The sequence below is a fragment of the Accipiter gentilis genome, chromosome 26 (assembly GCF_929443795.1).
Source record: "Accipiter gentilis chromosome 26, bAccGen1.1, whole genome shotgun sequence".
Lineage (NCBI taxonomy): Eukaryota > Metazoa > Chordata > Aves > Accipitriformes > Accipitridae > Astur > Astur gentilis.
The window spans coordinates 9,930,936-9,952,014 of NC_064905.1; the positions used below are offsets into that span (position 1 = coordinate 9,930,936).

General features: G+C 39.5%; 4 protein-coding genes across 10 annotated transcripts in view; 2 read left to right on the forward strand and 2 right to left on the reverse strand.

Annotated features, from left to right (window-relative positions):
• The window catches only part of GABRB2 (gamma-aminobutyric acid type A receptor subunit beta2), a 617,197-nt gene extending 604,697 nt beyond the window's left edge, over window positions 1-12,500 (forward strand). Inside the window, exon 12 of the transcript XR_007509653.1 lies at window positions 12,490-12,500. The gene's annotated coding sequence lies outside the window, so the exon portion shown is untranslated. The remainder of the gene's footprint in view (window positions 1-12,489) is intronic.
• Window positions 1-21,079, reverse strand: part of LOC126050797 (uncharacterized) — a 920,783-nt gene that overhangs the window by 489,790 nt on the left and 409,914 nt on the right. The gene's annotated exons all lie outside the window — the stretch shown is intronic.
• PTTG1 (PTTG1 regulator of sister chromatid separation, securin) lies at window positions 1,670-6,203 on the reverse strand. Of its 6 annotated transcripts, none has more exons than XM_049829172.1 (6): window positions 6,152-6,203; window positions 4,636-4,738; window positions 4,151-4,329; window positions 3,159-3,252; window positions 2,217-2,366; window positions 1,670-1,827 (listed from the first exon to the last, which is right to left on the reverse strand). In XM_049829172.1, the coding sequence occupies exons 2-6, from the start codon at window positions 4,715-4,717 to the stop codon at window positions 1,748-1,750; spliced, it is 585 nt and encodes a 194-aa protein (XP_049685129.1). In that variant the 5' UTR covers window positions 4,718-4,738; window positions 6,152-6,203; the 3' UTR covers window positions 1,670-1,747. The 6 variants fall into 6 exon arrangements, with proteins under 6 accessions (XP_049685129.1, XP_049685125.1, XP_049685127.1 ...); XM_049829168.1 differs by lacking the exon at window positions 6,152-6,203 and adding an exon at window positions 5,584-5,803; XM_049829170.1 differs by lacking the exon at window positions 6,152-6,203 and adding an exon at window positions 5,448-5,552.
• SLU7 (SLU7 homolog, splicing factor) lies at window positions 5,958-18,691 on the forward strand. 2 transcript variants are annotated; one of them, XM_049829147.1, is made up of 16 exons: window positions 5,958-6,005; window positions 6,574-6,753; window positions 7,407-7,560; window positions 7,823-7,903; window positions 8,493-8,657; window positions 10,133-10,198; window positions 11,795-11,842; window positions 12,336-12,467; window positions 12,746-12,843; window positions 14,236-14,303; window positions 14,502-14,641; window positions 15,577-15,738; window positions 16,183-16,287; window positions 16,465-16,539; window positions 16,794-16,898; window positions 17,910-18,691. In XM_049829147.1, the coding sequence occupies exons 2-16, from the start codon at window positions 6,590-6,592 to the stop codon at window positions 18,087-18,089; spliced, it is 1,743 nt and encodes a 580-aa protein (XP_049685104.1). In that variant the 5' UTR covers window positions 5,958-6,005; window positions 6,574-6,589; the 3' UTR covers window positions 18,090-18,691. The 2 variants fall into 2 exon arrangements, with proteins under 2 accessions (XP_049685104.1, XP_049685105.1); XM_049829148.1 differs by lacking the exons at window positions 5,958-6,005; window positions 11,795-11,842 and having other exon boundaries at window positions 6,453-6,753.

Genomic DNA, 21,079 nt, shown 5'->3' on the forward strand with positions numbered 1-21,079 from the left:
TTCTCTCTCAGCTGAGATGGCCAAGTTATTCCAGAACCAAAAACTATTACAATGCAATTAATGATTAGCCAAAACCTGAAATCTCTATAAAGAATTTCCTTAATCATACCTTTTAGTTTGATATTCCTCTAAATTCTTTGAGGTGTCAAACCAAAGACAAGAAATAGAAGATAAAGATCAGCTATCGTACAATTCATTACAATTTAACACTTCAGCTGGTACCCTGACAAGTTTGAGGAAGAAACAGAATGTTTTCACTTCATCAGATGCCTGATAACTCAGAAACAGCAGCAGCAAATTCCTAGTTCTAACAGATTGAAGGTCAGAATTTGCAACAGCACAATTCCCAAGAGGCCCATCTACCTCCTGATGAGTAAAAAGCATGAAGCAGATGAAACATGTCTTGAGGAAACATCCAAAACTAGGAAACAGTGAAAATGGGCATTCTCTGCTGTACCTGTTAACCTTTTCAAGATTAAAAGGAGCCTTCATTACTTATGTCATCACAGGAAGGCAAACAGTTTCCCTTCAGCACCTACAAAACAGACAACTTACTGGAAAACACAAGTGCTCTTTCACTGCCTGCATTTTCAGGTTTCCTAGAAACAACATGAAAGCATGAAAGGATCATGGTTACACATTCACATTTCATCTTCACCTGCAGTCACATTGCAGCCATGGCATGCCTCCCAGAAGCAGAACTGTGGGATGCAGCACTGACCCACACCAAATTAACCCCATTCCTTAGCTAGAGTATTTTCATCTTTTAGTCAACTTGCAATCATTAAAGCATATTTCTTGTTACTTCAGACACTACTCTAAGTGTGAGCTGAAAAGCTGGTCTTGCCACTGCTTGCAGTTACATAGTGCAACAATGTACTAATGTTAAATCTGACATGACAATTCTTCCTGTTCAGAGCTCAGGCACATCATTGAAGAACAGGAAGGCTCTTCCATCTTAGTAGATGACCAAAAGTAGATGACCAAGGCACAGCATTGTGATTCGCCTTGATGAGCTGAAAGCAGCTCAGGCTACTGTAATCCAACTAGATCAAAGTATTGCTCAGGAACTATAAAAGCAGATTAACTTAAGTGAAGGCTGACCACCTACAACAGACTTGCCTTAAGTGATGAAGAACTGGAGTTGAGGCCATTACAATGCAAGAGAAAAGATTATTGAACTTGTGTTCTTATAATTTGAAGGATGAGGTTCCACCAGCCTTTCCTCACAGAGCACAGACAGTACCCAGCAATGAGAGCCTTTTAATTGTCACAGCATTATGTGAAGTAGTCTACAACTGCGTAACAATCCAACATCTACTTAGACAACCACTGTGAAGAAAAAACAAGTTCAAGAAAGGAAAAATGCCAGAAGAGTACTAGCTCTAGTACTTAATTTACGCTAGATATACAGATTAGTTTTAAACCCTTGCATGTTTAATGGATAAAGGATAAAGTTATGTAAACAGTGAGGCCTAAAGGGCCACTTAACCTATTATGACCACACAGCCTAAACAGCACATACTAACTCTGGGATATGATTCACAACACTGTATTAGTCTTGCTTAGAAGCTTACCAAGGCTCTGCTTTAATTGCTTGTCAGATAGTCTCCTTTTCAGAGCACCATTTTACTACCTGTATCTTGGGTCCACTGAAAAAAGTCCAGTATTATACAGATTAGGTTAGCCTTTATTAAAATACAGAACTACATGAAATTTGAACTCAATAGAAGACTCAGAATATGCATTAAAGGTCATAATTAGGAGGTGGCATGTCAATGATCTCATCCAGGGTAGCAAGGAAGTCAGCAGTTGATTGTAACAAGTCTGAAAGTAGAAATAGAGCAAATTAGTTTCTCATGAAACCCAGAATTTATACTCTCTAACATAAGCTAGCTCCCAGGGGATTAACATAAGCCTCTTGAATGACTAAGGGAAATATTTTTTTGATTGCATAAGCCAATTCCACCTAACTGATCAGTTAGCAATGAACTACAAAAGATTGCTGAGCAACATCACTTTGAAACGACTACCTGTACTAGTAGGGTAGACAAGTTAAATTCAGCTTGACTATACACCAAAAGCTGTTTGATGCTAGTATGCTATTCTGGTAGTTAGGACAGCAATGGCAGTTCACTACTGCAGCCAACTAGCTTTCTTCCCAAACCACTAATGAGTACTATATGTACTGAAAATCATGCTAAATTTCCACTTACTAGACTCCCATGAAGTCTCCTTGATCTTTACAGGTGAAGGAACCATGTTTACACAGCTGTCATACGTTCTTTCAAATATCATCAGGGGAACACCACACAGGTTGATATTGCTTAATTTGTGCTCTTCAGGAAGATCAAAACTCTCAAAGTCTGTTTGAGAAAGAGACTGTAGTTTAGTAATAGTGCACAGTAACCTGGGAAGCTGTACATTCTCCTAGATTAAATGAAGTGGGAGCAGGTCCAAACCACAACCCAACGGACCCCTCTTACAGGGTATTTATTTGCAGTTACACCTTAGTTGTCCATAAAAATCCCATATGTTAACACTTATCAAAAGACTAAACTGCATAACACAGCTACTAATGTAAAGCAGGAGCTTTCAGTAATTTCTTTCCAATCACTACACCAAGTCAACTTCATTAAGTACAGCATGTTTCACCAACACTGAAGTAGTCTTTGGTACAGTACTTTTTGCACACTCACTTCAACATGAACTGGATGGTTTAAGGACACACTTTGAAAGACTGAGATAGCACAGCCCATTGCAGGTATTCCAAGAACAGCTTTACAAGTTTCATCTTCAACTATTATATCCTACAGCAGTAGAAATCTCTTCAGTTACAAATTACCATCTTGAATACTTCTCTACTAGTTGCATTTAATGAATTAAGAGGCTATAATGGTTATTTGGAACTAGTTTCCTGCCACCATAATAATGGACTCTGACTACTACATATATGGAGCACAGCTACTGCAGCTAGAAATATTTACATAAGAATGAGATGGTATTCCAGAAGTAGCAAGCACCCTTATGGTCAAGAAAGGACTCTGGAGAAATGCAACGCTAGCTTCTTTGCCACAACAGCTTGACCAAAGTCTTACAACATCAACACTCAGGAAAGCCTAATGGTTCATTTTAATAATTACACCAATAGTTCTTACCTCGAGGATCAAAAGAAAACATATTTTCTATTTCCGGCCAGTCTTCTTCAGCCACTGCATCACAGCTTTCTAATCCAGCAGTCTTTTCAGTAATCTTAAGAGAAAGTCACATTATTAGAGCTACTGTAGTTTCCCTTTGTAGTGGCTTTCCTGTGCTACACAGGTCTACAGACAAGCATGCCTGCCACGCAGTTCTCAGTCAAGCCTAAATTCCAATACCTTCAACACAAATAAGCCAACATGGGCAAATGCTTCAGTTGAGTTTCATAGTGCAGTACTATATACAGTGGCAACAAGTCACAGCACTAGAATGTTTAAGCTTGTAATACTAAACTCCTGATACTTAACATGTGAACAACATATTAACTCAGACTATTTTCTCTAGAGCCACTTCTTTGCCATTAAGTACCCCCTAAGTTGTTGTACTCCTTGTGCCTATGTAGGCGTACTTGTTTCAGCTAGGATAGAGTTATTTTTCTTCCTAGTAGCTCATAGGATGCCATGTTTTGGCTTCATGGTGAAAAGAGTGTTGATAACACACAGCTGTTTTAGCTATTGCTGAGCAGTGCTTACACAGCATCAAGGCCTTTTCTGCTTCTCACAACCCCACCAGGGAGGGGGCATAGCCAGCACAGCTGACCCCAACTGACCAAAGGGATATCCCATACCATAAGATATCATGCTAAGCAATGAAAACCAGTGGGGAAGTTTACCAGGGCTGCCATTGCTCAGGGACTAGCAAGGCATCAGTCAGCTGGTTGCAAGAAGTTGGTTTTGTTTTTCCTTGAGATTTTGAATTATTAAGATGTCTTAATCTCAGTCCATGAGTTTTCTGACTTTTACCCTTTCAGTTCTTTCCCCCACCCCACTGAGGGGAAAATGAACAAGCAGCTGTGTGGTGCTTAGCTGTCTGCCAGGGTTAAGCCACAACAATAGACAAACTATCCATTCCCATTCCTCACCTCAACCCTGTAGAAGGGTGTTATACTCACTTTGTTTGCAGTGCAAGGCTGATTTTTCTGTCTTGTCTTTTCAATTTTGCTTGTGACTCCTTCAGTTCTATTCACATTTCCAAGAGCCCTTCTTACAGAGTGAGATGTGGCTGGAGGTGTACTGATTGCTTTCTTAGGAAGTGGAGTGTTAACTTGTGTTCTTTCAGATAAGACTTTTGCTGGAGTGGGGGAAGGAAAAAAGCAAACTTTAGCACCATATCAACCCTAAAGCTTACTTCAGTAAGCACATGTCCTGGAAAACCAGTTGTCAAAAATCATTGCTCACCATTTATAACTCAGGAGCATAAGCCCCATCTATGATAAAAGCATAGAGCCATTTTTATTATAATTGGTAAGCTTAGCAGAATCAGTTAGATAATCGGACATAAGAATAAAGAGCTATTACTGTTCAAAACAGTGAGTAACAAAACAGGATTTATGCTCTTTCCTTGATCGCCTACTGACTTAAGGCAGCATATACGCACAAGATCCTGAAGGGAGTCTTAGCTGATTCTTAGTGGCACCAACTTCACCATTCTCCTTGTCGATAAAGATTAGCGTTGCCATCTTCAGGTTGATGAGACCACTCTGGAAAGTCCACACAGGAAAAAAAGAGGAAATCATTCTTGTCATTTCTTCCACCACAGCACACTTTATAAACAAACTACATTAAAGGCAACACAGCTGCCATGTGCTGGTCCCCAGAGGAGGAGGAACAAACCCATACTTCACACCATGTCATAGCAGTTTAGCTACAGACCCTTACATCTGAAGGCACTATTAGTGCATGTGGCAGGCCAATATTCTCAAAGGAGCTTGTATGATTTTAGGAAAGTAGCAAGGTCTCACCAGCAATCCTACACAGAAAAATCCAATACATCGGTTTGCTTTATCACTTCTTTGTGGTGTTCAACTGTTTCCTCAGTACAGGGAAAGCATACATCTCCTAGCTTAGCAATCCAGTCCTTAGCTCAACCTGTAGCACTTGAGCAGTCAAGAGTAACGCCAGTTATTTTACCAGCGGAGACACCTTTTCACCAGAGAAAGAAACCATTAGAGAACACCCTATACAAGTGGATTACTTCACTACCGCTTCTCCGCCCCATCTGCGGCAACAGATGGGAGCACTCCCTTGCACCGTCAGGAACAGCAAGGCAGCCCCCACCCGAAGCCCATCCCTGCCGTGACACACCTGGGCAGGTGATTCCTCGCTCAAGAGAGGCCTGCAGAAGAACCCGCTGCTAGCCGGTGCGGCTTGCAGTCAAAAGCTCAAGCACAAAGTCAAAGCAAGACTTACAGCCACAGATCCCGCCGCTCCCTTTGTTTAAGCCACCTTCTGGCGACAGCTCCAGACGCCCTCTCCTCCTGCCCTCGGCGGAGACCCCGGCCTTAACCAGGTAACGCCCTCCGCCTTCCCAGCCCCCCCGGCTCACCTCAGGAGCTACCGGCAGCGCCGAGACCGGACAGCGGCACCCACGAAGGAGAGGGCTCGGGGCAGGCCGGTCCGCAGAACCGCCACCACACAGAGAAGAGCCGCACTGCCCGGCACCCCAACCGCCGGCAGATTTTAAACCGCCTCCGCATCGCCCATTGGCTGCTTCGACAAACGCTCAGCAGCCGGTTGGCTCAGCAGCGCCGCTTCCCACTCGCCTCACCGACTGCCCTGGCGGCTCCACCCGCTGCGCTCCGGGGGCGGGGGCGGGGCCGGCCCGCGCGGGGGTAAGCCCGCCCCCCCCGCAGGCCCCGGCGCCGCGTTACTGTGGCGACGGCGCGGCCCCGCCCCTGGCAGTGACTCCGCCTCGGCGGGGCGGGGCCGGGCCGCGGCGCATTGTGGGGTGGCGGTGCGGCCTAGCAGGTACGGGCGGCGGCGGTGGCGGCGGCGGTCGGCTGCCCGGGCGGGGGCGGCTGCTTTGCGCTCCGGGGGAGTACCCGCGTCCTCGTCGGCCGGGCCTGGGGGCCCCGGTGGGGTGCTGCTTCCTCGCGGTCGCTCTCTTGCCTCACCTTCGGGGGACGCGTAGGCCCAGGGTTGCGCAGGGCCGCGGCGGGGCCTCCCGGTAGCCCCGGCTCTGCCCGCCGGCTCTGCCCGCCGGCTCTGCCCGCCGGCTCTGCCCGCCCCTGCAGCAGCGGGGGAATCCGTGGCCCCCTCCCCGCCGGCTGGGGGGGCCCGGCGGTGCGTGTCCTGACGCTGCGTGCTGAGTTGGTGCGGTTCGTCCCCACCAGGGATCATACTGGTCGGAGAAGAGGAACATTAGTAAGGCCGCTGGTTTTTTCAGCAGTGGTGCTTATTGTTGTGTTAGGGCATACGTCAAGAACGCATAACAGAGCGTCACTGTTTACCCTGAATGACGCGAAACCACGCTGAAGAGCTGTGCTGTCAGACGGTATTGGTCTGTGAGACTTTGTTCTCCTCTTATTTCTGTTAGAGGGGGAAAGAACAAAATGGCATCAGGGACGGTAATGAACGCCACACCTTCAGGGGGATCGAATGATGTGAGCCTGGAGGAACCAAAGAAGATGACGAGGGAAGACTGGCGGAAAAAAAAAGAATTAGAAGAACAAAGAAAACTCGGAAATGCACCTGCTGAAGTGGATGAAGAAGGAAAGTAAGTTTTATTAAAGCCATGGTTATTCTAAAGCCACTGGCAAAAATGACTTTTTTCCTGTTATTATTATGGAATAATCCTGAGGATGATACATGATTTCTGCATGACTCATTGTAGAAGTAAATAGTTGAACTTTGTAAATCTGCTTTTAACATCCTAGTCATCCTCAGAAAACAAATATTTTCCAAAAAAAAGTAGGTTCAGTGTTTTATCTACTGTGATCTATTGACGGTGCTGCTAAAAAGTCCCATCTGTATGGCTACTTACGAGTGTTGTTTTGAAAGTGACCAAAAAGGAGTACTGGGGAACTTTACTGCATACCTGATCTGTTCCCTCTCTTGCTTCTACAAGGCTTGTTACTTCTGAGAAGAGACATGTTACTGGTTTTGCGCTCAGTAACATTGCATAGAATAAGGTATTTGATTTGGAGTCAGGAGTTTAGGTGAATTAGATGGCAAGAAAATCTCAGTGAAAGTCTGTGTTTATCTAGTTAAATTAGAGTTTATTTTGTAATGCACTGTAACAACTTCATTATTTTATCATCGCTTCTGAGGCCCTGAACTTTAATGTGAGAGTTATTTGTTAGGCTAAGTTGTTGTGGTTGTGGCTTTTTTTCCCTATGCCCTGTATTTATTACACAACATCTTTTACAGAGATATCAATCCTCATATTCCTCAGTACATATCCTCAGTACCGTGGTACATAGATCCTTCTAAAAGACCTACATTAAAGCATCAGAGACCTCAGCCAGAGAAGCAGAAACAGTATAGCTCCTCTGGAGATTGGTACAAACGAGGAGTTCAAGAGGTATGTAAAATGTTTTTGTCATAAAATAAAGATTGGTTTGATTCCATGAGGAAATAATTTCTGGTTACATGTTTTTGAGGGAGACAAGAGCTGGGAATTCTTTTTCAGCAGGCAAGTCACAGTGTCTGGTAGTAATCAAAATATGTGTTATGAGTTTGGGTAGACCATGCACACTTTAGTTGTATTGAAAAAATGGTTATTGGGAACATGTATATGAATCTTGCCACAAGTTTATACAACACTGTCTTTTTTTGTTGTTTAGCATGCTGTAGCAACTAGATATCGTAAAGGAGCTTGTGAGAACTGTGGTGCATTGACACACAAAAAGAAAGACTGCATGGAGGTAAACTTGACTTTTGTTGATGTTTTAATGGTTTTGAAAACAATGTGAATTCTAATCTTAGTGGAAAACAGCTGGCTATAGATAAAATAAAAACTACTAGTTTTGAAAAAGCTATTTTGAAAAAGGTTACAAGCATTGACAGGTGGCTTGAAAATTTCTAAAGAAAGTGTTACACAGGAAAAGTGAAGGGGAAGAAATTATACTATTCAGGGTGTTGCTCATCAATTCTGTTTGTGATAAGCACTGCAATAACAGGTGAAAATGTTTAGCTTTTCATGTTAATTTGCTTTAACTCAAGTGCTCCTGTGCCTGTCTTTCTGTTTCATGTCAGCTAAAGCCATCCCCAGAAACTGTGTTTCAAGTGCTTTCTTAATTGTGGCAAATAGAGTTAGAAACTGATGGGATTTGGAGTCAGTTAAAATACAGAATGAACTACTTGCGTTTATTTACAATTCACATGCTGATAGTGCTGAATTTAACTGGCTTCAGAGGAGCTCCATTGATACTATTTTTAAAGGGGTATCTGAGTGAGTAACATATTTTAGTGTAATGGACTGATGCGACCGTGGAGTTTTTTTTTTCCTTTCAGAGACCCAGGAAAGTTGGAGCAAAATACACAGGCATGAATATTGCACCAGATGAACATGTGCAGCCTCAACTGATGTTTGATTATGATGGAAAGCGAGATCGTTGGAATGGTTATAACCCAGAAGAGCACATGAAGATTGTAGAGGAGTATTCCAAAGTTGATTTGGTATGTAGGTTCTGTGGTTTACTAGGGAAATGTTTAGTGTTTGGCTTGGCTGGGAGGAGGAACATTTGTTATGTGCACTGTTAATATTAGACCTTGTGCTGTATTCATAATGAAAAAGCAAGATGGGTTCTGTGCTTGATAGCAAACTTCACCTAAACTGAAAATTCAGATCAGAACTGGCAACTGAGTATGGGTCTGTACAATAAATGAAGTGTCTCCCCAGATTGCTTATTTTCTAATAGACAAGCCGTAGAATTTATTACCCGAGACACAGATTGAATTGCAGGCAAGAAACAAGTTTGTTATCTGGCTGTGTTAGAGCCAATAAATCTATATCTATTTTGTAACTTCATTCATGTTATTTTACTTATGAATCCTTTTTGTTGCCATGATGGGGCAGTGGACTGTTTGTACCTGTCTTTGTGCAGACTGGCACCTTGCTGTTGCAGTTAACTTTCTATCTGTATGCACCAAATCCATGTGGACGTTATTAACTTTTTAGAAGGAAAAAAAAAAAAAGTTCACTACCTTGGCTGGATGTTGGCTACCTGGTCCAAAAGGTAGTTAGGCGCCTAACTTAACTACCTTCAGTGCCTGGTCCTCAGTATTTTCCTATAGTGTGTAGAAAAGCTAATGTTAAGTGTGATCTAATCAGTATGTATAAATGTCTATTGGGCGTGTTTAAAGACAGAGCCAGACTCTTCTCAATAGTATACTGTGACAGGACAGGACAAGAAGCAGTGGGCACAAGTGAAATACAAGAAATTCTGTTTGAACATAAGAAAAAAATCTTGTACTGTAAGGGTGATCAGTGGAACAGCTTGCCCAGTAAGGCTGGGGAGTCTCCATTCTTGGAAGTAATCAAAACTTGCCTAGACAGAGTCCTGGGCAACTTGTTGTAGGCACGCCTGCTTTGAGCAGGGGGATTGTCCTTGGCAGTCTCCAGAGGTACCTCCAATACGAACCGTTCTATGGTTCTGTGATGTCAAACACATACAAAAATTCACTATGTGCAGCTTTAAAATCTTACTTTAGATGCTAGACTTTGGTGCTTCCTGAATGAACCATAAATGCTTGCAGCATCAGTCACAAAGTACCTTAAGCACTGAAGTTTCTAACTAGAGTATGAGGACACAGTTATAAAACTATCTCATAGTAATGGTATAGCTGCATAAATTCTAGTAAACTGTTTCATTTAACAGTATAATATAAAATAGTAAAATGGTTACTATACATAATTTCATTTCCTTGAGGCTCAAAAAACAAATGTGGTAAAGCATAGGAGTAGAGGTGACAAGCTCTAGGCTGCTGATTTTTTACAAGCACCCAGAGAATTAAAAAAAAAAAATTTTTATTTTTTTTTGTAATAATACATTTTAAATGACAGCAGTCACAAGAGATGCTTATGGTAAGTATTACTACACACTTACTACTAAAAAGAAATACTAAAACAAATGCATTTTCATGATACACAGGCCAAACGTACACTGAAAGCCCAGAAGCTTCAGGAAGAGTTAGCATCAGGAAAGCTAGAGCAAGTGGTAAGTAAACTAAAGTCCAGTTTATTTTTGTTGAGGCTGAATAAATAAGCAACAGGTTACTCCTGCTCTCTTATGCTTTTACTCTCTATACAGGGTCTATTATTGGTTTTTATGCCCTTCAGTAATTTAAAGATTTTCCTAGCACCAGCATGTTCTGTGTCACATTCAAGAATTTCAAGCATCTTCTTTCAAATAAGAGTCGTTTTGCTTTCCCCTTATGGGCAAATATTCTGTGTGATTATTATTCTTGCGGAAGTTAATGACACAGCATTTTGGGTCAGAAAAACTTGTTTTCCATGTAGTAATTTTGTTCATGTACTGAAAAGCTTTTTTTGTTTTTAAAGATTGTTATGTCTGACTAATGTTGAGACAACAGCTAGTATGTGACTGTGGATTGTTTTAGTAATGCTTAGTATAAATTGGAATAGGAAAGTATTTTCTTTATCTTAGAACCAAATTTGTTTGTTCTTCAGTTGTTGCTATGACTATTTGCAGTGTCTCTCATTATTTGAAGGCTGAGCATATGTATTTCCCTCTGGCTTATAACTGCAGAGTTTGCATCTTCCACTAACTTCTACAAGCTCCTCTTGGATTATAGACAATGCTTTTGATACTCTTTGATACAAAATTATAATTTTAAAATGCGTTTCTGATAATATTGTAAGTTTATAAAGTAGGGGAAAAGTAGAGACTGCTACTGGTCAGAAGTAGGTTTTTTTTAATCAACACTGTGAGAAAGAAAACACCAAGCAAAAGACTACATACAACTGGGCCTCCATTTTCCAGAGGTTGTCACCTTGCATTTTGTCACTAGATGGCAGAGTGAACTTAATCGCCAACCCAGAACAAACTACAGCGTTCTGACCTTCCCGATAGAAAAGATTCTTTTCTCTTTTTGATGCCTGTTTTCACCACAAAGGAAACATTGTTGGCTTCCATACACTTATTCCGTATAAAATGGAGCTGTAAGAACAGTATGTTTGAAGCATAAGAGCTATCTCTGATGGAGAGGACCAAGACTGCTTTGCATAGTCAGTGCTGGCCAGTTTGCTGATGAGTGTTCCAGGACTCACAGTTGTTTCCATCTTCACTGTTGCAAGTATTCTCAAGTTAGAGGCTAAGCAGGTTAAAAAAATAAATTCTGGCTATATTTCTCCAGATTAAATTATGGCTTCTGATTCATGCTCAGTATGCCTGTCAATCCTAACTAAATACTTGCTATATGTCATCTTAATTTTTTTTTAAGCTTTCAGAGTTGAATGTTGGTTATATTTGCATGATATGAAATATTCTAGTCTAAACTATTAGTGTTCAAAGGCATAGCAAGCTCTAAATAACAGTGACAGTTCTAGAATTTGCTGTTCTTGCAAAAGCTTGAAAATTTAATGGGGAATACAGTGAAAAGGTCTCCAACGTGTCTGTAATAGAGCTCTTTCCTAGACCTTTATATAGCAATCTTTGTGCATATTGTGTCACAGGTAAATTGTATTTTGCATCCAACATAAAGCTCAGCTTTGATTGCTTTTTATATCCCTGCCCTCTGTCCTCTCCCCACTATCTTGTCTTCTCTGCTGATGTGCTCTTTGTTTGCTGCAGAACTCCCCAAGACACCAGTGGGGAGAAGAGGAACCAAATTCACAGACAGTAAGATGATTACCCACTGCATCACACCATGGGCAGAAAAAAAGACCTATAGTTAGTGGATCAGTGAAACAAGGGTGGCATAAGGGTTTGAATGTTGGCTTCATGCCACTGGCTGACTATTCTTTTGGGCATAGGTTGTCAGATTTCACAGAGGCATTTTTGGTTTTGTTTTAATTCCTGTGTGTTGTCAAACCTTAAAGATGCAAGCGAATAACTAGTTTTTAATATGTGGTATATTTTGCCCAAGATAACTGTTTTTTTAATATCATCACAGTTACACTTCTGTAACTGTTTCCGTATGAGGAAACCTGAAAAACCTGAAACCTGTTGAATGTTAGATTAGCATGACAGCACACTTAAGCCCAGGTAAATGCTACCAGCTTTTAACTACAGGGATTGCAGAATTTTTAATGAAAGCACTAAAATCAGATTCTCATACTTGTCTCTGGAGTGTATGTCCTCTTTTACTTAGAAGTTTCCCATCTTTCCTCAGGAAAGAGATCATAACAGTGAAGATGAAGATGAAGATAAATATGCAGATGACATTGATATGCCTGGGCAGAACTTTGACTCTAAAAGACGTATCACCGTTCGAAATTTACGTATTCGGGAAGATATTGCAAAAGTGAGTAAAGAATTCTTTACAGATATTCTTTTGTATTCGTGAGAGTTAATTTCAAAAAATTGTACGCTCAATTATTAATGAGTTTGCATATGGGTCTTGGAGTTTGGAAGTTAAGGCTTATTCTCAGTTTTTTCCTGCTCATGTCAGGACTTCGTGAAGGTCATTCTTTTACACAGGTAGAACTTTTTAAAATGTCTAAGCTGGGCGATACAAGAGTAGCTTGAGTTCTTTTAAAATCATAAATATCTAATATCTTGTATGTTGTTTTCTTTCCCTAGTACTTGAGGAATCTAGATCCGAACTCTGCTTATTATGATCCCAAAACAAGAGCAATGAGGGAGAACCCATATGCCAATACAGGCAAGAATCCAGACGAGTAAGTTAAATCAGGGTCATGCTCGTGTATCCAACAAAACTGTTAAAAATGAGATTAATAATTCTGTATTTTCTTTTATCTGTATGTCCTTTTACTAATGAATCCCTAGACAATTATGGGTAGAAGTAGTAGTAAACATGGAAAAAATTGTTTCATTTAGCAGCTTTTTTTGGTTTAGTATATAAAAGTGGTATTTTAGTAATACTGGCCCTTAATCTTCAGGGATATACGGACCACTATTTAGTGTAATGATCTGTACAAGGGTTAGAACACTCTGCTGTATCTAGAGGTGATACCTGTAAACAATAATGATGTTTGTAAAGTATTTCAGTAACCAAATCTTAAACTTCATCCCTTGTCTGTGGTACCTAACTAAATGCTTGAACTAGGAGCAAGAGCTCCTCATACATTAATGGAGTCTGCATAGAAAAGGTCTGAAAGCTTTGGCATTGTCTAGATGGACAACTTAATTAAAAAATGCCATAGGCTGGCTTTTGGCTGCACATAAGGCTGTCTCACTTAAAACCCAAGTCAAGCACTTGAGCCGTGACCCCGCCTTGACCTGTGTAGTGCTGTGGACTTACAGAGTAGACAGGCTGCGAGTAGAAACATTTATTCAGAGTACAGTAATTGGATTAGCTCGCTGCCTGAAATAGAATGGCAGTGGCTAAATGCTAGCAAATAATGCTCTTTCCACCTCTCCTTGCCCCCAGCTAGAATAATGCTAGTCAGTTCTTTTTTTAGATGCAGATGCTTTCACTTCTCTCTAGAGTCATAATTTGACCTTTGTTGAATCTGTGTTTCTGCCACAGTTTTGCAGACTGTAAATTATTCAGAGGGACTTTGGGAAGATGAAAAGAGTGGGAAATTCAGTTGTTAACGTTATTTGATTTTCAACCTGTGTTTCATATACTCATTGTGATCTCTTCAAGGGGTATGCAAAAGGTAACTGAGAGCAGTAAAGCTATTACCAGGCTTTAACCCAGTAAAATACACTGGGTCTGGGCAGGAGGAGAGATTCACAAATCCAAAAGCTAAGAATCACTATGCTAGAATATCACCTACCATTTATGCATATTTATTGTGCAGATCGATCAAAGTTTGACTCCTGGTGCTTGGTATTCCAGGCAGAGCTCCAGGTTTGTGTCATAAGATGTTTCCATGTAAACATAGGCATCAGGTATTCTGAGTTGCTATTGTATACTTTCATGACTCTATGGGGAGCCCAGACTTTCATTTCATGTATTGAGCTGAATGCTCCTTCCTCTCCCTCTATTCTTAACTCTCAAGGCACAAAGGGGAATTTTTACTTTCCTGTTGGTGTTCTATGATTTTATTTAAAAGGAAGTCACATTACTTGAATGCTAAGAATCATATTGTTCTTTTCTGCAGAGTTGGTTACGCAGGTGACAACTTTGTTCGCTACACTGGAGATACCATTTCAATGGCACAGACTCAGCGTAAGTGGGTTTTGGGGTTTTGGTTTTTTTAAGGAAACGAACTTAAAAGACTTAAGTTAACAATGCTTTCTTGCAAAAGAGAAATAAATCTTCTTAGATTGAGGCTTTCATTCAAATTACTGCAGAATTAAAGATTGTAATTTGAATGCCTATGTCAGTTTTAGAATAAATATTGAGTGAAACCTCTTGTGTACACAGTTTTTGCTTGGGAGGCTTATGACAAAGGCTCTGAAGTTCATCTTCAAGCAGACCCTACAAAATTAGAGCTACTTTATAAATCCTTCAAAGTGAAAAAAGAAGATTTCAAGGCACAGCAGAAAGAAAGCATCCTAGAGAAGGTAATAGACTTTTGGTTTTATTTAATAAGAATTCTGTTGAGTTTGAAGTCTGGGTCTTGGGGAACAAATAAGGTTACTAATGCTATGTGAAAATGCATCAGCTGTTCTCAGTAGCTTAGATTGATAAAAAGAATTTTATATCTATACACACTATCTTATCAATTGAATTCACTATATTATTTAATATAGGAACCTTTGAAGATCTGCTGGTATTTCTTTGGATTATTGGGAGCTCTTCCCTTAACTGTCAGAATTTCTCCAGTGAAAAATCTGACAGCAGTATGTAGGAGGAGTGGGAATTTAGGCTTTGTTGTTTTTTTTTTAAATAATGCAAGTGGTTGAAAAATTCTTTTACAGTTTAGAAGTGTTATCTTTTGTAAAATACCCAAGTTACTGTCTCCCAAAATTATTTTTTAACTTTTCTTCTTTCTTATATGTGAAAAGCAGAATGTTCAGACTCGAGTTTCGGGTGCAGTATTCTAGATAAATACTTATTTTATATTTTGCAGCTAGTTTCTTGGACAACTGACAAAGAACTACGTAATCCATTTAGATTCTAACCTTGTCTACATTCAAGTTTGAAGGGGAACAGGAAGTACTGCTCTGGTTATACCAGAGCCTTTTTGTTTGGTCTAAAAAGTTTTCCTGCTTTGAGTGAGGAATATCACTGTTCTAATCCTCCAGGCATTAAAAAAAAACCCCAAACCAAAAAAAAACCACAAAAAAACAAAACACCAAAAAACACTACAATGGCAATAGGAGGAGAAGTATTTCTCTCTTATCTATTCACTAAAGATTGAAATGTCTCCATCCACTTCTTTTGTGTCTTCTTCAGAAGGTACTGAAGGTGACATTTCTGAAAACGTATACTTAACTGCATAAAAGGTGGGGTTTTTTTTCAAAACTATTATATGTCTTTTCTATTTGCATTTTAGTATGGAGGACAAGAACACCTAGATGCACCACCAGCTGAACTGCTGTTAGCTCAAACGGAAGATTATGTGGAGTACTCTAGGCATGGAACAGTCATCAAAGGACAAGAGAAAGCTATTGCTTGCTCTAAATATGAAGAGGATGTTAAGATTAACAACCATACAGTAAGCCCTAGCTTATGTTAAAATTATAAAAAAAATCAGATTCCTTCCCATTGGAAGGGAATGAGGTATGGTAGGATGCAGTACAATATAATACAGCAAATACATTTCTCCTGTCTTGACACTCTCCCTTTTCTACTAAGGAGGAATTTAAAATTGTCATGGTTGCGATGTGAATTTGAGGAGTTGCAATGGCAAACTTAAAGGGGAAGTTACTGTATTTCCCTTTGACTTTGAATATAAGTTGACCACATCCTGTTGCTTTTCTATTTTTTGAAACTGTACCTGTAAGGCTAGTGTAAAATTGCAAAAGTATTTCTCATAACTTTCCCTTCTGGATTGTTTGAATAATTTACTTATCAGGATATAAACTCAGGAATAAATTGCAGCCTGCCTTTTAAGGGGGTATCATGATGGACATAACTGCCATGGTGTTTTCTCTTGCAGTGCATTTGGGGTTCATATTGGAAGGAAGGCAAGTGGGGTTACAAATGCTGCCACTCATTTGTCAAGTATTCTTACTGTACAGGAGAAGCTGGGAAAGAAATTGCTGTAAGTATTGTCTTATTTAGTCACTTGGAAAGAGCTAAAAAGCATTCATCTTCCTACCCAAGTTTTAGACTATTTCACTTTTTTGTTGGCTGGTTGGTTGGGTTGGGTTTTTGGAGGGATTTTTCCCTTTCAAATGTGCTTAGTAAATGGGTATGGTTTCTCTTGCCTGTTGTATAGAATACTGAAGCAAGCTTACTGGAAGAGCAACCCAGGGAGGAAGAACACATGACAAAACCCAAAACACTGATGGAGGTAAGTTGTTTCCCTTTCTCAGGAAGGCAGATATTTTTCCTCCACATTTAAGAGTTGGAAAGATATGTGTAACCACAAAATTATGTGAGTCATAATGAGTCTGAAAATTATTAGACTGCATTGTTAGATCATTAACATCTCTCTTGAAAACTAAGCTCTCAAATAGCATTAGTAGATGCTTGGGATTTAATGGCTTGAACATTATTAACGCTTGCAAGTTGAATCTTAACGGTCACTGGTTTTCCACCTTACAGATCCACCAAGAGAAACAGAAAGAGAAGAAAAAGAAGAAGCACAAAAGGAGCTCAAATTCAGATAGTGAGGGTGAAGAGAAAAAGAAGCAAGAAAAACTTAAAAAGGTGCACTATTCATCAGTGGTTTTGTGGCAAAAAGAACTTGAAATGTATTTTACAACGATGTCAGTTTTATGAAGCCTGTAAGGCAGTTCTTGTGGTATTCTGTGGGATGTTCTTTGATGCTAATTCTGAGCTAAAGCAAATTTAACATGCTGTTAGATGTTCTAAAGCACATTCCCTATTTTTCAAGCAAACATGCAATAAATACTTAGTTTTGGAAGACTTAGTTTAGATGATTTAGAACACTTCTTGTCTAGGCAACTATTACAGCTGTAGATCTATATAAGACATTGCAGAACACAGTGATTTGTGTATTGAAGAAAGATGGAGAGATCAAAAGCACTGTCAAAGCTTAACGTAGCACTTTTTATCCCAGACTTGGGCCCAGTCTCACAGTTAATGCAATAAATCCATCCACCAAGCTATCGACTCACTGCTGCTGAACAGCCATTCCACAAGCACAGCAGCCTGCCTCTGGATATTCAGAGCGTGAAACTAATGCTAAACTATGGTTAATCAAAGCATGGTACAAATGCAACTTCTTTTCAATAGCAAGAAGGAGCAACAGTAGTAGTTTGAGGAATGGGATAATGTGTATTTCAAAAAGCATTTTAAAAAAAAAGCTCCCTGACAGGGCAGGGTGGAGGGGAGCAAAAAAACCCCAACAAACAAACCCAAGCCACTAAGATCACATGCTTGCTTATCTGCTTTTGTACTTGCTGGATCATGATTACATTTTAGGTAAAGCCAAGGAATTTCTTACTTGATTTTGGCAATTGGAAAGAGATTAAAGTAACTTGTTTGCTAAATACCATTTTACCATCATTTTATGTTAAACACTAACAAATGAGCATTAAATGAAGTATGCTATAGGTGGGCCAGACAGATGTGCATTGCTTATCCCCCCATTCTGCCTGCTGTTTGTTCATTATACTAGAATCTAATACAAACTTTCATTGTTTTTTTTGCTTAACTTTCATTGTGGGTTTTTTTTTTCCTTTGCTTTCATTTCAGGCGCTAAATGCAGAAGAGGCTCGTCTTCTTCACGTTAAAGAAATCATGCAGTTAGATGAGAGGAAGAGACCATACAACAGCGTATATGAAACCAGGGAGCCAACAGAAGAGGAAATGGAAGCCTATAGAATGAAACGGCAGAGACCTGATGATCCCATGGCCTCTTTTCTTGGACAGTAGTCACAGTGAAAATCATTCCAATACACAAGACTTTTTTTCATACTTGTTTACAACTCTGTAGACATTTGCTTACCTTCCCTGTGTCTAGTAAGTACCAGAAGTGGCAGAGATTTTTTTTTTTTTTCACCAAAGAAGTTGGTGAAAACTTCTTTCAACAGACATAAGCAGTCCAATACTTACAGCAATTTTATATATGTGTGTATGTATACATATACGGTCACAAATATATATATACACATAGATATATAAAATTTATATGTATATATAAAATACATACACCTACTCTGTAAATTCTTTATTGGAAGAGAACTGACTGGAATTCTAGGTTTGTTTGCCCAGCTAATACAAAAACTCATGATACATTCAGTAAAACTGACTATTCAAAGGAAATGGTCAGCAGATGTCACTTAATATAGAACAAAAATTGTTGAAAAAAAAATTGTTAAGCTACTGAAGCCTCTTACTCATAAAGGGAGTTGCCTGTCACATGGCTTTAAAAGGAGAAATAGTTTCTTGATCACTTTCTAGTAAGTATTTTGGAAATGTAAAAATTGATTGCTTTGTACAGTTTTGTTTAATTTAATATAAAGGTCTTAAATGCTGTCCAGTCTTTTTATTGAAGAGGTTAGCTCCTGAGTGTAGAGCTTTTAAATTCTAATTCTGTTTCTGCAGATGTTAACATATAAATTTCAGTTGCAAAGATCTGAGTTCTCTGGTTTTCTGTTTGATAACAGTATTCATCTTACCCTTATAACTTCCAGAATCTTGTTCCATGGTGTAATGCCAAGTGTCAGGCTTTAATACCTTGTGATAATGTGAAGCAGCATCTGCTTTGTGTTTGGCAATATTAGTCCTTCAACTGGGAGCTTTCCCCTTTAACTATTAAAAGTTGAAGAAATGGGTGAAGAACTTCACAGCATGACTTAGAGTTGGAAGGCTTGAGCATTACTTCTGTTTTGGCTTAAACTGTCTTATTAAACATGGCTTTTATGACCACATTTCATGTGGTTATATTAATGGTAGGACAAGGAAGACTCCGTAATCCTGGCTTTCCTCTTAAAATTAAGAACCTGATTACAGTTTCCACTTTGTAAACAATGAAGGAAGCTTAAAGTTACTGGAAGAAAAGGAAACAATGTGTTATACCTGTAACATGTTGTACCTGTAATTTCCACCTGTAAAGCTGGTTTCCTTTTTTTATTAGGTTTTCTCCAAGTCTGCTTCCCCTTTGGTTTTGTTATAGACATACTAATTCTGAATGCAGACTTTATTTTATAAGACTTATAAATCTGACTGCAGACTTTTATTTTATAAAACTTGATTTTAAAATCCTCCTATCGCTTGCAAAAAACATAACCAACTACTGAGATCAAAAGATTTGGGGGTGGAATTGTTAACATAGCCAAGTACGAGGAAGGAAAAACTTTAACGAGTAGAAATCAGCTTTTGCAGAAATTGCTTTTGTGTTTTCACAAACAATGTGGATTTAGACAGTCAGGGGGAAAAATATTAGGGATATAGTTTTCCTTCTGCTATAGTAGTGACTCACATTCTAAGTTTCCAGATCAGCTCATGTCTTGATCTTTCTAAGTTATGGATAATTTCAAGGGAAAACTGCTCTTTTCCACAGGTAATTACATATAATAAACATACATCTAAGTGTCATGTGTGTGATTTCACAGCCGCTTTGATGATTGAGTATTTTAGCATACATAGTTAATAATGGAAATTCTGCATTAGTCTGCAATGTAGTTCGATATTAAAACTATTTGTGATATTCTCACTGATGATCAAAATTTTAGGTTGAATATTTACTGTGTTCCAGAGATCCTATGATTCTTCTTAGGGCTGTAACATCTGAAGTTCTGGCCAGCATACCTCCAGCTGCAGAGATACCAACTGCTGTTGTCTTGGTCAGTGCCAAGTTCAGTTTGAGGGAAGATGAGATGTCAGAAGGGTCCATGTTATCGGTTCCTTGAGCTATTTAGATACCTTTCTAAAAGTAGCTAGAGACTTGGTTCTTTTTAAAGTAGAGGCAGCAGTCCAGAAATAACACTGAAAAGAGTGATTTAGAATGAAGAACCAATAATTCACCAGTCTAGGCAGCCTGTAAAGTTCAGTTTTAAACTCTTGTTTTGTGAGTGGTTTTCTTAGTTTCAAGAGAAAAATGGGGAGAGAGTTGAAGGTGTGTGTATTTTAGAAGCCAATATAACATGTTCAGTGCTATAGGAAGATCTTCTTATTACACGTAATACTGAATTCCACCTTAAGTATACTCATGTGGATGGATTTGCTTTTCAATACCTGAAGACATGACTGTAACTTTTCTGGCATGCTGTGTCTCACTCCGCTAAGAGAGAGCCTATGGGGAAGATGGACCAGTTTCTTCTCTGGTGAAGCAGAAGGCAGCTCCAGGGGAAAAAGCAATTAGTAGCCTTTTATTCAAAATACAGTTCCCTTGAGCTTGTGAATGATGCAGAGTAGATCTTGTCTGGATCAGTCTCAACAGTTAAAGGACAAATAAAGCTTAAAACATGTTGTCCTATTTATATCATAAAGGTTAAATGTTAAAGAACATTGTGGATCTGATCATGAGGATTAATTTTCCTCCATCTGCTTCCCCTGGGATTTGGCATGCGATATGACTGTGCATATCCAAAGACTGCTTCCTATTGCACAAGAAGAATTTTTTCCTTTCTAAAATGAGTTTGAAACAAGTTTGTAGGCTAGCTTGGACAAAAATGAACGTACAATGAAAATGAGCATACTTTAGCAGAGGCAGCTGAAGTTGGGAACTCCTGTTTTTCACATGAACAAAGACAGAAGCAAGGTGAGAGGAATTCCTTAGCCTGGTAGCACAGACTAGTCAAATTCTCAAACCATAATACAAGACAGACCCTCCCAGCACAGACTGGGTAGCTTTCTCTGAATCTTGCCCTTGGCAAATCTCAAAAATTACTTTCTCAACTCCCTTTGTCAACAATCGCTTT

Bases quoted from the DNA above. Each gene is read 5' to 3' on its own strand.
- PTTG1 (XM_049829167.1), bottom strand. From the start codon at position 5,256: ATGGGGCGGAGAAGCGGTAGTGAA. The intron at 4,330-4,635 runs GTGCGTATATGC...CCCCCACTCCAG, and splicing joins AAGACTCCCTTCAGGATCTT to CAAAAGTCTTATCTGAAAGA. The intron at 3,253-4,150 runs GTGAGTATAACA...CTTTCTCTTAAG, and splicing joins AGCCTTGCACTGCAAACAAA to ATTACTGAAAAGACTGCTGG.
- SLU7 (XM_049829147.1), top strand. From the start codon at position 6,590: ATGGCATCAGGGACGGTAATGAACGCCACACCTTCAGGGGGATCGAAT. The intron at 8,658-10,132 runs GTATGTAGGTTC...CATGATACACAG, and splicing joins AGTATTCCAAAGTTGATTTG to GCCAAACGTACACTGAAAGC. The intron at 16,288-16,464 runs GTAAGTATTGTC...CCTGTTGTATAG, and splicing joins AAGCTGGGAAAGAAATTGCT to AATACTGAAGCAAGCTTACT.